This window comes from Aethalodelphis obliquidens, unplaced genomic scaffold (genome assembly GCF_003676395.1).
Source record: "Aethalodelphis obliquidens isolate GAN/ISIS:26980383/991018 unplaced genomic scaffold, ASM367639v1 scaffold12, whole genome shotgun sequence".
In the NCBI taxonomy this organism is placed as follows: domain Eukaryota; kingdom Metazoa; phylum Chordata; class Mammalia; order Artiodactyla; family Delphinidae; genus Aethalodelphis; species Aethalodelphis obliquidens.
In genome coordinates, this window is record NW_020837956.1 from 11,281,425 (window position 1) to 11,295,621 (window position 14,197).

Below are 14,197 nucleotides of genomic sequence, written 5' to 3' on the forward strand. Positions count from 1 at the left end.
TGGAAGACTGTAACTTCGTCAGAAACAGGGGCCATGAGTCAATCATCTTTGAACTTCCCACGGTGTTTGGTCTGGTGCTTTGCACATAGAAGCCCTCCATAAGTGTTTGAGGAACAAATGAATGAATGATCCCCTCTCTTAGAACTAGAAATACCAGGAGGGCTATACTTCACTGAAACAAAGTTCTTAAGGTGAAATGTCAACAAGCTAGTGTGGAAAATATTTTTAGGTAGGAAATCTTTTTTGGTGACCCAGAAATAAATGCATGCATATGGCCTCATTTTTTTTTTTTTTTTTTTTTCAGTGTGTAAGGTTGAACATCAAAGAAAGGCTGCTCTTTCTCTTCAGGGTGGATGGTGACCAAATTATTACCTGAAATAGTAACCATTGTCCAACACAAGGCCCCTGAAAGATTCAGAGCACAGAAAAGGCGATCCAAGGCCCTCCTCCAGGAATTCACTACATTTGAAATCTTTTGATTGCAGGACTGTATGCTGAGCAGTTGGAGGTTTCTAGAAGCCCAGTTTTATGACCCCAAGACCCCAGATATGTTAACCTGGGAACTAGGTGGTCCACTTTGAGAGCATCCAGGTGTAGTCACGGTCTCACTGTCTGAATCCCTGGAAAATCTCTCCTCTTCTGTGATCCCCTAGTAATGAAAGAGTTATGTCTTCCAGAAAGGGGACTCACTCCTTGACTCTTGTAAGGCCCCACTAGAATGTGAGCTTCTTTGGGGATATTATCTTTTTATTTTTTTTGGGGGGGATATTATCTTATTCATCTTTGTAACATGGTGTCTGGCACGTACGAGTGGCTAAGAAAAACTTGGCAGACAAACCCATGAATGAATGTGTTGTTTTCCCTTTTATTTGGATTACTTAACAGTTAAAAATTAGTGTCTTGACCCCAAGACAGTAAATCTGTGGGCTGCTGCATTGAGATTCTCGAAAAAATATTGACTTATTGTTTTTAGGGCCAAGTATTAACTTCCTTGTTAGGCTACAATTCAATATCATTCTCCCCAGCTTTCTGCATTGCCCTCTTTTATTTTAGTTTTGCTTGTTCATGGCTAGGATTTCATTCTCTATTTTCTTTTCTCCTGACTGAATGGAAAAACCTTGAGATTATTACATGACTTTGGAGGGATTTCAGACCTCAGATTTTAGCTGATGATCCCCCAAGTGGATCCTCTTTCCCTTGCTATGTGATGAATAGGAGTGCTTACAAAAGCCTTTCTTGCGGGGTGGGCAGGCATGAGACAGGAGAGGGAAATGTGAATGAGATGATCCAAAGACACACATTTATTCAGGTGGGAAGGAGGGGCAGCGTGGGAAGGTTATTCCACACTAAGTACCTAAGTAAGTTGCTAAGACAGAACAGTATTGTTAACCTGTGTAGTGAAAACAAACAAATGAAAAGGTCCTGCCGTTTTGGAAAGCATTCTGGTTATCATGCAAAATGCCTGGATTTAAATCCTATCTGTCACTTAGATTCGTATGATTTCAGCCCAGTTTACTTTGATGAACGATTTATTTTTTCTCGTTTGTAAAATGGGAATGACAATACCTCCTTGCAATATTGTCAGAAAAGATAGTGAATGCAGAGTAATCAATAGAGCATCTGGGACAAAGCAAGTGCTCAGGCAGTGGTGGCAGTCATGATTGTCATAAAGGCCCCTGAGGGGGGCCCTTCCACTGCCCTTGGTCCTGGCAGAACACATCTGAGGATCGTCCTGGCTGACTCTACATGGAGACCAAGATTAGCAGAGTATCTTCCCTTCAAATTCTTCCTTCCATTGGAAGACTCTATTCTCCACCTTTCTTCCTTCTGCCCATATATCCATGTCCGAATGCAGAGGTAATATATTTAAATTCTTCGTGCTCTTTCCCTTTTATGGGGCCTCTGTAATAGAGGTGATTGGGGGTTGGTGTTTGACTAGATGTCTTTTTAGTGTCCTGAAAGGAGAAGAAGATATGCTCCCTTGAGGATGTGCAAAATATTAGGACCCTCTCAACAGAGCAGATGATCTTGGCATTCCAGAAGAAATCAGCAAGCCAGGGCTGGTATAGGAGGACCAACTACCAGGTGCTGGGGAAAATGTCAGGGTCCCAGCCCCTCTCCTGATGCTGGAGATCAGGTTTTCTAGCCTGAGTTTCTCTGTGAATGACTGAATCACAATTCCTCTCCTCTACCCAACACTGACATTGGCTTTTCAGTCTGACACCGGCCTCTTTTCAGTTTAGGGGCATCCCTTTTACATAAGGAACATTTCTAAATGCATATGCCTGGGTTCAGCCCTCGGATTCTGATTCCACATCAGAGATTTGGTGAATCAGCACATGACCCAATGAGAAATATTTTATTCATTTAATAAAAGCAGGTGCTGTGCATCTTCCATATAGCAGGCTCTGCTCTCGGAACTGGGTGAACAAAAGAGACAGAAATCCCTACTCTTACAGCGTTGACATCCGTTAGAGAGAAAGAGAAAGAGAGAGAGAGAGAGAGAGAGAGAGAGAGAGAGACAATAAGCAGAACCATTAAATAAATTATATAGTGTATAAAAAGTAATAAGTTCTAGGACTCACAGGCATAGAGAACAGACTTGTGGTTGCCAAGGGGGTGGAGGGTGGGGAAGGAATGGAGTGGAAGCTTGGGGTTAGTAGACGCAAACTATTACATATAGAATGCATAAACAACAAGGTCCTACCATATAGCACAGGAAACTATATTCACTATCCGGGGGTAAACCATAATGGAAAAGAATATAAAAAAGAGTGCATATCTGTGTATAACTGAGTCACTTCGCTGTACAGCAGAAATTAACACAACATTGTAAATCAACTATACTTCATTAAAAAGTAATTTCTATATCAAAAAACAAAGTACAGAAAAAGGGTCTCATGACTTTTCAATAACATATTCATTGTCCTAAATCCATCTTTCTTTTTTTGGCCACGTTGCCTGTCGCCCCAGTTGCTACCTTTGATGAATGAGGTGGGTGTTTTCTGAGATGGGACAGCGTCCTGACTCCAGTCTTGTAAGCTTAGGCAAGAGGGCTTGAGCCCCTTATGTGATGTCTCACAGCTTGTCTCCTAGAGGACCTGTCCTCATTTATCAGGCAGCAAAGAAGCAACTCTCTTTGGAAAGAAAAAAAAAAGTAATAGTAGAGAGTCGTTGTGGAAACTGAACGAGCTCCTCTCTGAAGTGTGGTCACGGCCTGATGGCCTGAGGTTGAGGGCCAGAACAGTAATTGGCACCCTCAGTGGATGATCAGATAAGAAAAGTCATCCTCTGGCATCATCTCTTTGTCTAGAAGAATTTGGAAGTGCTTGCATCCATAGTGAATACGAATTTATGGTTGCTTTACTGTTGCCTTAGAAACAGATTCACTGCTTAGCTTTAGGCTTTCAGTCAGCAAGAATCACATAGAAGGGGATTCCAGGTCCTGATGGAGAGTCAGGGAGTTCCTTGGAATAACCCCAGCTGCCAGTCAGCAGAATGAGATTAGGCTGCCCCAAGCATAGGACTGGTGAGAATGCCAGAGGTATTCCTTCTGTCTGAGTCAGTTCTCCTTGTAGTCAAAACCGCCATAGTTCCTCACTGCTGCGCTGCCTAACTGCTCGTTGGACCTCCACTGTGGCAGTTTTGATAAAGATCTGTCTTGCAGGTACATACATCCATTTTTGTGACCTCTCCCTTCAACATAGGTGGCTGGGCTCACTCAGTTTGATACCTGTTCACCATCCTTTGTCAGTTCCATTCAGGTCTGCCATCTCTAGGTTCTGGGGCTGTTTGGTTTGTTTTCAAATAAATAGTGAGGGCTTCCCTGGTGGTGCAGTGGTTAAGAATCCACCTGCCAATGCAGGGCGTATGGGTTTGATCCCTGGCCTGGGAAGATGCCACATGCTGCGGAGCACCTAAGCCCGTGTGCCACAACTACTGAGCCTGCGCTCTAGAGCCCGTGCTCTGCAATAAGAGAAGCCACGACAATGAGAAGTCCGCGCACTGCAACAAAGAGTAGCCCCCGCTCACTACAGATAGAGAAAGCCCGTGCACAGCAATGAAGACCCAATACAGCCAAAAATAAAAACAAATAAATAAATTTACAAATAAATAAATAGTGAGCAGAAGATAATGTATTCTTGCTACTGTGCTGAAGGCTCATTTGGATGATGTAATGGATATTCCTAAGTAAGAACTAGCTGTGGATGTTAAGAGTTGATCTGAAACCACCATGAAGATCAGCCTATCCTGTGTTACAGAGTTTAGTAGATCAGGGCAGAAGAAGGCAAGGCAGCAGACCAACATATCAGTGGCCTCTATTTCCTGCTTAATTTTCATGAAAATATATATTTGAGGAGAAAGTGGGGAGAGTCAGGTAGAGATCTCTTTGAATCTGATGACAGAGGCAAGACTCTAAAAGAATGGAGACAAAAAATGAAGAAAGAACTCTCATTTAGATGACACCTACCCCATACCCTCACAAGCATTTAGATTTGGCGTTAATTTAATAAAGAAAGAAACTGAAGTCCAGAGAGTTCTTTCCAGTTGCTTCATGGCTAATAAGTTATAGCAGTGTCTTTTGTCCACTGACTTCACAAATTAGACCACTGCCACCTTTCAAATATAATTATGACATTTTTGAATTAACCTCAGAAGCCCCCTTCCTTTTTCTCTGATAGTGATGATGGATTTTTACTGCTCAGTCCACCCTTAGACATTGGTGCCCTTTTGGTTGAGAACATATTGGGAGATGTGGGTGGGGCAGACCTAAGAGATTGGCCTGAGAGTACTTGCAGGAGAGGTTGCCAGGTAATTGCTAAAAGGTGGGAAAGCGGGGGTCAGCTGTCTCTAGGAACATCCCAGCCCACAGGTTACCTCAGAGCTGTGAATGCTTGTCTAAGCCTCTAATCCATAACATAGAACCGGGCTTGTTGTCATCCTTCCATGGGACTTTTGCTACCTAGGTCCTCCTCTTGGGAGCCAGGAGGTTTTCCAATGGGCTAGTCCAAACCCAAATCCAATCATTCTCAAAGATTATTTTACATGCTTTCAGGGATGGTAGACCGGAGCAGTGAATTATATCATCTCAGAGACAGACCAGGCTTTGAATCTTAGTTACTATGTGTCTGACTTTCAGCAAGAACTTAACCTGTCCGAGCCTCAGTCTTCCCACCTACAAAATGGGCTTATAATATCTATCCTATAGGGCTATTGTTAGGGCACTGTGCACTGCACAAGTCCAGGGGTGCTATTCACACAGACTCTAGTGGAAATGGCAACATTAGGAGTTGTGTAACAGGGCAATGCTGGTTCTTAGAAATATTCGATATAAGGACCCCTGTAAAAAATTTAGCATGGTGTCTGGGACAGTGTTTAAGAATGGAGCCTGGTATTTCGGTCTCAGGCAATCAACTCTGATTTGTTGTTGTGCCATTTTGAAACTTCCTTCTAAGAAGGAAAATAGTTCAGGGTACAGAAAACACAACGTGCAAAGACCCGGAGGTAAGAAAGTGTTGTCATGTTCAGGGAGTGGAGAGAATTCCCAGATTCCGGAGCTCAGAGGCCGGATCCTAAAAGGTATAAACGCCCTATTGAGGGGATTTGGGTTTGTCTTCAGGGCAATAGGCAGCCCACGAAGAGTTTTAAGGGGAGTGAGAGAGTCTGATCTGCACTTTAGGAAGTTTGTTTTGGCTGAAACGTGAGGAATGGAATGATGAGACTTGGCAGTGGTTTGAAGGGAGTGGTTAATTCTATCAGTTCTGGAGACAGGCGCAGCCTCAAGTCTCTGTCCAGTGTTGGCTCTCTGTGTTCTGTCCTACTCCCTCTGAGCAAATACTTAACCTTTCTGATCCTGACAGGTTACCAAGACGTTTTAAGCTGTAAATCTTCCAAAAGGGTCACTGCAAATGTTTCTTTCTCCTTTTTAAACTTTAGATCTTTACCGTATCGTTTTATATACCTAGCAGGCATTGGGGGTCATTTATAAATCAGATTTGTTTTTTATAATAGGCAAATACTGGCTTCCTTGTTTCTACTCTTACCCCTATAGTCTATTCTTCACTGAACGAGCAGAGAGATCACTTGAAAAGGAAAATCAGCTCACATCACACTTCTGATCGGAACCTCCCTACGATTCCCATCTCCCTCACAGTCAAAGCCAGCATCTTATAATGTCCTCAGTGGCCCTCATAATCCATCCCCACTGTGTTCCCAGCTCTTGAGCCCTGCTCCCTTCACTCACTGCCCTCTCAGCACGTTGGTTTCTTCGTGGTTCCTAGACTGTGCAGAGCACAATTCTCATCTGGGTCTTTGCGCTTATCTTGGAATTCTCTTCCTGCAACTATCCACAAAGCTTGGCCCCTTTCTTCCTTCAGGACTTTGCTCAAAGTCCTTTGCACCTTATCAGAGAGGCCGTCTTTAAACCATCCATTATAAAATCATGCATGCCATATGTGTGCACACACTGACACACACACTAACACACTCACACACTGACACTTATAGACTTCCTGTCCTATTGAAATTGCTCCCTACCCCCCACCACTATAGCACTTTTTACCATCTGACATTTACATTTATTTGTTTGTTTCCTCCGCATTAGAATATAAGGTCCACAAAGGTCCTTATATTAGAATATAAGGTCCACAAAGATGGAGACTTTAAAAAAAATTCATTGATGAATTCTCAGGACCTAGAAGAGAGCCTAGCATACCCTTTTAAATTGGTCTGGGTGGCTCTCATTAATATGGGGAATAAATTGTGGCATAAGGGAGTTAGAACTGGGTCTGCCACTGCTCTTACAGGATGGTTCATTGTTACCTTGTTTTAAGGAGAAATCCTATAACCCACCCAAGCCCAGTAATGACTGAACAAGTAGACACACTGACCGTGAACTTTTGCATATTTTGAAAATACGCTTCTTCTAGTTTTCGACCTTTTACTTAGAATGGAATTCCACCACCGCAGCTCTCCGCTGTGTCTTCTTTAGCATGGGAAAACGGTCAAAACTTATCCCCCAACATTGATGAGCTAAAAACAAGGACTTTAGGTGATGGTGGGCTTGCGGAGGGTGTGCCAGAATGGGCTGGGCCAGGGTGGAGGTTCTCCTGGGCCCAGGTGCAGTTTTCAGTATAAGCCATCAGCCTCAAACATAGGCCAGAGAGTCTAGGTGAATGTGGGTGTGACTCTCAGACAGCCTGAGGCTATGAGCGGGTCTAACTCAGCTCCACTTTTAACTTTGTGTCAGACCACAGGGCTAAGCTCTGTCTCAGGACCCTTCTTATCCCCGTGTTATCCGATGTCATAACCATAACTGGCTTTCCAGAACAGACCTACCCTGACTTGGAGCAGACCCTTCTTAGCTTCAGCGCCTGCCCCCACCACCTTCACCAGAGCCCTGGAATCAGAGGTGATACAAGGTCACTGAGAGGCACACAGCTTGGTAAGCAAGGCAGAGTGGTGGATGGAGCTACCATGCACCTGAATTCCCCCGCCAGTGATGCTGTTGCCATATCCCTAATTGCTTACTGCCCTTCATCACATGTATACGTTGTGGTCACTGTCATTTTGTCACATGAGCTAATTTAGATGGGATTATTGCCCTTGCATTTTTGGGTCACTTGAATCCTCTGTAGAACTAATATGTATTTTAGAATGACCATGGCGAGTCTGACATCGACACAGAGAAGGAACATTTTATGGCTGGTAACGCTGATTTCACAGCCTGCCAAGCAAGAGTCTTACTTACACACTCCTAGACCTGGACCTGCTTATCTCCCCTTCCTGTGTGGGCAGCCTGCAGATTCTAGAGCGAGATCTGTACACAGATATGAAGAGCAGTGCTTGAGGAACCAGATGCCCGGCTGCTAATGCTACAGGAGACCTGGGCTTGCTGAAAATTAGGAGGAAACGTGCTCTCGTTAAAACGTGCTTTTAAAAACTGTACTTAATGTGTGGAAATATTGCCTTATAGCAGATTTTTTTTCCTCTCAAGTACAAATGCCATTGAGCTTTGACTGCAAGCAAGCTTGAAGATTTCTCTGCTGCCAAGAGCCATAGGACATGATTTCATGAAATGCAGTGAAAAGTTGTGCTCTAGAATTTAAGATCATCACCAAGCCTTGCGTTGGTAGGATTTTTAGAGTCTAAATTTCATAGCATCACTCTTAACGAGGTGATCTTGGGGATGAAACAGTTTCTGGAAGGTGATTGTACTAACCACAGTTTAAAAGGAAATCTGCCTTAGCAACAAGGAGAAAATTATTCAATGTGTCAAAATTTTTTGTTTTTTCTCATTGGCTGTTAGCACGCATGCATGTGTATTCAACAAGGCAAGGATATAATTGAACATTTCATTCCAGTAAGTCAGCTGTGTACATTGCGCAGTGAATGGGGATTACATGTAGAAAATCCTCAAGTGGAGAGACTGGGCTGTAAACGTTACCAAGGATTGCTTAATCACAGATGGTTTCTTAGAATCGTGATTCTCCGTAGACGTCGTGATAGTCAAACATAAACAAATCATTAGTAAAAGTAATAAAAATAAGTAATTAGTCATGCTTTGGATCTGGATCTAATGATGTGATTTTTTCCCCCCACCCTCCCGCTATCTTATTTTTCCCAGTAGGTTGGGACAGTTGGAACTCTGCCATTGTCCAACATGCTGCGATTCGGTCTCTCACCCACCTTTTCGATGGGATTTCATGTGTTAGTCATGGTGGCTCTCTTGTTTTCCCACGTGGATCATATAAGCGCTGAGACAGAAATGGAAGGAGAAGGCAATGAAACCGGCGAGTGTACTGGCTCCTATTACTGTAAGAAAGGGGTGATTTTACCCATTTGGGAGCCCCAAGACCCTTCCTTTGGGGACAAAATTGCTAGAGCGACTGTGTATTTTGTGGCCATGGTCTACATGTTTCTCGGAGTCTCTATCATTGCCGACCGATTCATGTCCTCTATAGAAGTCATCACGTCTCAAGAAAAAGAAATCACCATAAAGAAACCCAACGGAGAGACCACCAAGACAACTGTGAGGATCTGGAATGAGACGGTGTCCAACCTGACCTTGATGGCCCTGGGATCTTCAGCTCCAGAGATTCTCCTGTCAGTAATTGAGGTGTGTGGCCATAACTTCACTGCAGGAGACCTCGGTCCTAGCACCATTGTGGGGAGTGCCGCATTCAATATGTTCATCATTATTGCACTTTGTGTTTACGTCGTCCCAGATGGGGAGACGAGGAAGATTAAGCATTTGCGTGTGTTCTTTGTGACAGCAGCCTGGAGCATCTTTGCCTATACCTGGCTTTACATCATTTTGTCTGTCATCTCTCCTGGGGTCGTGGAGGTCTGGGAAGGTTTGCTTACTTTCTTCTTCTTTCCCATCTGTGTTGTGTTCGCTTGGGTGGCAGATAGGAGGCTTCTGTTTTACAAGTATGTCTACAAGAGGTACCGGGCTGGCAAGCAGAGGGGAATGATTATTGAACATGAAGGAGACAGGCCATCTTCCAAGACAGAAATTGAGATGGATGGGAAAGTGGTCAATTCCCACGTTGACAGTTTCTTAGATGGTGCCCTAGTTCTGGAAGTCGATGAGAGGGACCAAGATGATGAAGAAGCCAGGCGAGAAATGGCTAGGATTCTGAAGGAACTCAAGCAGAAGCATCCGGAGAAGGAAATAGAGCAATTGATAGAATTAGCCAACTACCAGGTCTTAAGTCAGCAGCAAAAAAGTCGAGCATTTTACCGAATTCAGGCTACCCGCCTGATGACCGGAGCAGGCAACATTTTAAAGAGGCATGCGGCTGACCAAGCCAGGAAGGCTGTAAGCATGCACGAGGTCAACACGGAAGTGGCTGAAAATGACCCCGTCAGTAAGATCTTCTTTGAACAAGGAACATATCAGTGTCTGGAGAACTGTGGTACGGTAGCCCTGACCATTATCCGCAGAGGTGGTGATTTGACCAACACTGTGTTTGTCGACTTCAGAACAGAGGATGGTACAGCCAATGCTGGGTCTGATTACGAATTTACCGAAGGAACTGTGGTCTTTAAGCCTGGTGAGACCCAGAAGGAAATCAGAGTTGGCATCATCGATGACGACATCTTTGAGGAAGATGAGAATTTCCTTGTGCATCTCAGCAACGTCAAAGTATCTTCTGAAGCCTCGGAAGATGGCATCCTGGAAGCCAATCATGTCTCTACACTCGCTTGCCTGGGATCTCCCTCCACTGCCACCGTGACTATTTTTGACGACGACCACGCAGGCATCTTTACTTTTGAGGAACCTGTGACTCACGTGAGTGAGAGCATTGGCATCATGGAGGTGAAAGTATTGAGAACATCTGGAGCACGCGGAAATGTTATCGTCCCCTATAAAACCATTGAAGGGACCGCCAGAGGCGGAGGAGAGGACTTTGAGGACACGTGCGGAGAGCTCGAGTTCCAGAACGATGAAATTGTGTAAGTTCTTTCTTTATACCTATGTGTGTGGTTGAGTTGCGTTTGTGGATGTGCGAATGTGTGCTTGTTTTTTTAAAAACTAAATGGCAAAGAAAGAATGGAATAGTTACTATACAAGACGACTTTCAAAATATCGAAATATCCTAGCTTCTAGCTCCTATACCACTGATCAATATACTGTATACCCAGAGATCCTAATTTGATTTTATTTTTACTTTTGTACTTTTACAGTTTTTAAGTACATTTATAGTTTTTAAGTAGATTTATAGAATGAGTCTTCTGACAGAATTTATCCAAGCATTTACGATGGGTTGAAAAATTTGTATTCTATCTTGATCACGTAATATACACACAGAAAGGGAACATTGAAAACCTCCCATTATGTCCTAACTTCATTACTGTGTACAAATGGGGAGAGCCCAAAAAAGAAACATCCTTGAAAAGAATTGCCTGGCTACCAGGGCTGGCTGAAATGATTTCTGCTGCTTTTATCTGACACTGTTTTTGTGATTATATAATGTTTCTGCTTAACTGCTAATGCTTAATTATGACTTAATGACCAATCCTGCCTTTTCAGTTTTATGCCAGTGGGGAAAGTCATTTAGCTCTTATTTAGTTCCAGTCTGATTTTACTTTACATGATTAAACAAACCCTTTTACCCTGCTGGTATAAGGATGGGGAGAGAAGTAGGATTCTGTCCAAGCATCCGAGTTGACAGGGAGCAGGTCAGAGAAAAAAAAGTGGGGAACAATTTGCTTTCCCTACTGGCACTTTACAGTGACATCTGCCAACACTGTAACACAGAATGGCGGGTTGTGCGATAATTATTCGAAAGACAGCTGCCGTTTAGAGAGCTTTTCCTCCTTCCTTGCCGAGGGCCAGGGGCATTGCCCTTACCAAAAGCAAACCAGAAAATGTGACTCGATGAGCAGTATCCAGACTGGAAGGACGAAAGGAAACTATTTATAATATCTGCAGTGCAAAAATAGGACATTCCAGTGGATAATTATGTTGGTGGAATCATTGGCAACTTAGGAGTTTCAGGAGAAACAATATAAAATATAGTTTGTTCTCAAAATAGTTAACTCTTGTGTAAATGGCATGTGATATATCAAATGGGGTGCATTCTCTCCAAGATGAAGTTTCTTCTACAAGAAGTGAAGGGAAAACAAAAACCAAGGGAGCCGGATGGGCAGAGGAAACAGATTTTTCTGAAAGAGCCTTCCAGTATCCATCACCTCTTTGACGTTGTTGTACAGAGATGGACAGTTAGTGTGATATCACAATGAAATCAAGCAAAGAGAGATAATAGCCATCTTCGGATGTGTATGTGGGGAGAGCTTTTGTTGAATATCTATTTTACATTGGTTCTTACGTTGTTAATGTTCCGCTTAGCGAGATGTGTTTTGTCGGGACAAATATTTTACTGAAAGATAGTAATATAATAGCAAATGAATATACTGCACACCCAAGGAAGGATTTTCCCAAAGGCCCGTGTTGAATGTGATCCTGCCCACATTAGCACATAAACTTTATTTCTTTGCTAGGAATTCTTGCTCATTCCATTTTATAATCATTTCAATTATTGAACCCTCTTGTATTTGATACAGTTTTACATGGATTACAAGTGATATTGAATGTTGTTAAAGGAATACTGCATGTTGTTAAATGAACTCACAAGGGTAGCTCTTAAATACGACCAAATTACTGTTTTATTTACTCATTTTACTTAGGGTGTTTGCTCAAGAAAATGTGATCTTGCTTTCTCCTGAGAATACTGGCTCTCTACTTGTTCGAGAGGCAGACTTTCCCACCCAGGACTTCTACCAAAGCATAAATAAATAACTTTCTTTTGGGCACAGTGTAGTAGAAGATGAAGAAGGGAAAAAAAGAGACAGTGATTTGATGGTATAATTTATTCTGTCAAGCTCCATTTCAAACATTCAGCCTGTGCCGTTAAATTGATTTCATTCTTGCTAAGGAAGGAATATTGCCAAATTTCAGCTTTAGAATTTTAGATACCTTGTGAAAGCCGGTAAGAACTGGTGGAATTATCAGCCTCTCTGTATGTGTGTTCTAGGCATATTCTAGATCAATGACCATTTCCTAGTTTTATAAAATTCTTCCTATATTTTATTTGCTAAGTTGAAATATGAAATTTTACCAACGGCAAAACATTTTATTTATAAGTGAAATGAAATTACAGCCCTACATTTTTCTCTTCTTTCTAGAATTTTAATTTTAAGGCGTTTTTATCTTAATGTTGTAGAGTTTTACTACTGACGAGGTTTGTAGATGGTTAATCAGTCTATTGCTTGAATAAATTTATTGCAGTGCCTGGGACTTAGCCTTAGGCTAGGCACCAAGAATTCAGACAGAATGCTTTTAGAAAAACATAATATTATCAAGATCCCTTACTCTTTCTTGTTATGGATCATTTTTCCTCTGGTAGTTTCCAATGCCAGGTCCACACAGTCAGATCCAAGTGAAAGAGAGTTTGTCATCATGCAGCCTAGTTGAACTATGTAGACACAACTCGATTTATCTTTAAAAATGAATTTATAGTTCATCCAATTCGTTACTCTTGAGAGATGACTTTCTCAAAAACCTAAAATACATAGATGGGACTATTGACGCCACTGAGCTTCATTAGATACTTAAAAAAATTTTTTTTGTTTGTTTAATGATGTGCATGAACCCAGAATTTATGATTCTTTCCAGAGCATCATAAAGAGATTCCTGGAAAAGCCTGGATTTAAAGTATATCTAAGTTTAAGAAGCCATTCACCAAGGTAGAAATAGGGTCCAGTCTGATCAGGGATGGAGATCAAGAGGCAATCAGGTTTACTGATTCATAGGTTTTAAGAACAAGACAGATTCCTAATCTTTGCCTCATATTTAGTGTAGAAGAAGTCTCTTAAGTTTAGAAAATAAACATGTCTGTACCTATTCATTCATATTTTTATGTAAATGAGTTGAATTATTTCAACATGACCTCTTTTAAGATCAAAATCCATATTTGAGGAAAATACCTGTAAGTGGTAAGTGGTGTTTGTAGTCTCTAATAAAATGTATTCTCGGCAAAACATTTGAAAATTACAATGCAAAAACTCATTACATAGATATAATTAACAGTTAGCCCATGCTTTTGTATAAACTCAATCAGTGACAAATACTAAACCCATGCCAGCTGATCTTGACTTTCAACAGGGAATTCTGTCTAATGTTAACAGCTAATAAAAAATAAATGAAGAATATTGCTAATTTGATTTGTGATTTGGTAGGTGACATCCACAGATTTGAAGTGCTACTGATGTTTGTTCTTTAATGATGCTAGTTTAGTGGTAATAATTATTACAAAATGTTGTTTGGTTTTTCAGGGTCTAACGTGTTAGCTTGACTGTTCTGGAAAATGTTAAGTTTAATTAACTAGAGTAGATACAAATCAAATTTAATTACTTAGTTATAGCCCAGCAATCATGTCATTTGGGGAAGATTAGGCAAAAGATCATGAGCATTTACTGTTATACATTTAAAATTCAAAGTTGGAAAACAAAGAATGTAGGTTGGAAAATTTACATAACATCTTGCTTAGCAAATCATTTTACTGGGAGTTTCTAGCCATAATTTGTTAAGCAATGGATCTGTCCAGAATTAATTTAGCTTTAAAGACTATTACATTTTCAAGTTTGATTGTAACTTCATTAACTCTAGCACATACGATATGCAAGACAT

At 41.7% G+C, this 14,197-nt stretch overlaps 1 protein-coding gene across 8 annotated transcripts in view; it reads left to right on the forward strand.

Moving 5' to 3' along the window:
* The window catches only part of SLC8A1 (solute carrier family 8 member A1), a 346,328-nt gene that overhangs the window by 11,596 nt on the left and 320,535 nt on the right, over nucleotides 1-14,197 (forward strand). For 6 of the 8 annotated variants that reach the window (XM_027113301.1, XM_027113299.1, XM_027113302.1 and 3 more), the window contains exon 2: nucleotides 8,630-10,461. In XM_027113301.1, the coding sequence (XP_026969102.1) occupies nucleotides 8,663-10,461 (1,799 nt within the window). In that variant the 5' untranslated portion in view covers nucleotides 8,630-8,662. Of the gene's footprint in view, nucleotides 1-8,626; nucleotides 10,462-14,197 lie in introns of all 8 variants that reach the window. The other 2 variants (XM_027113298.1, XM_027113300.1) reach the window with 1 other exon arrangement.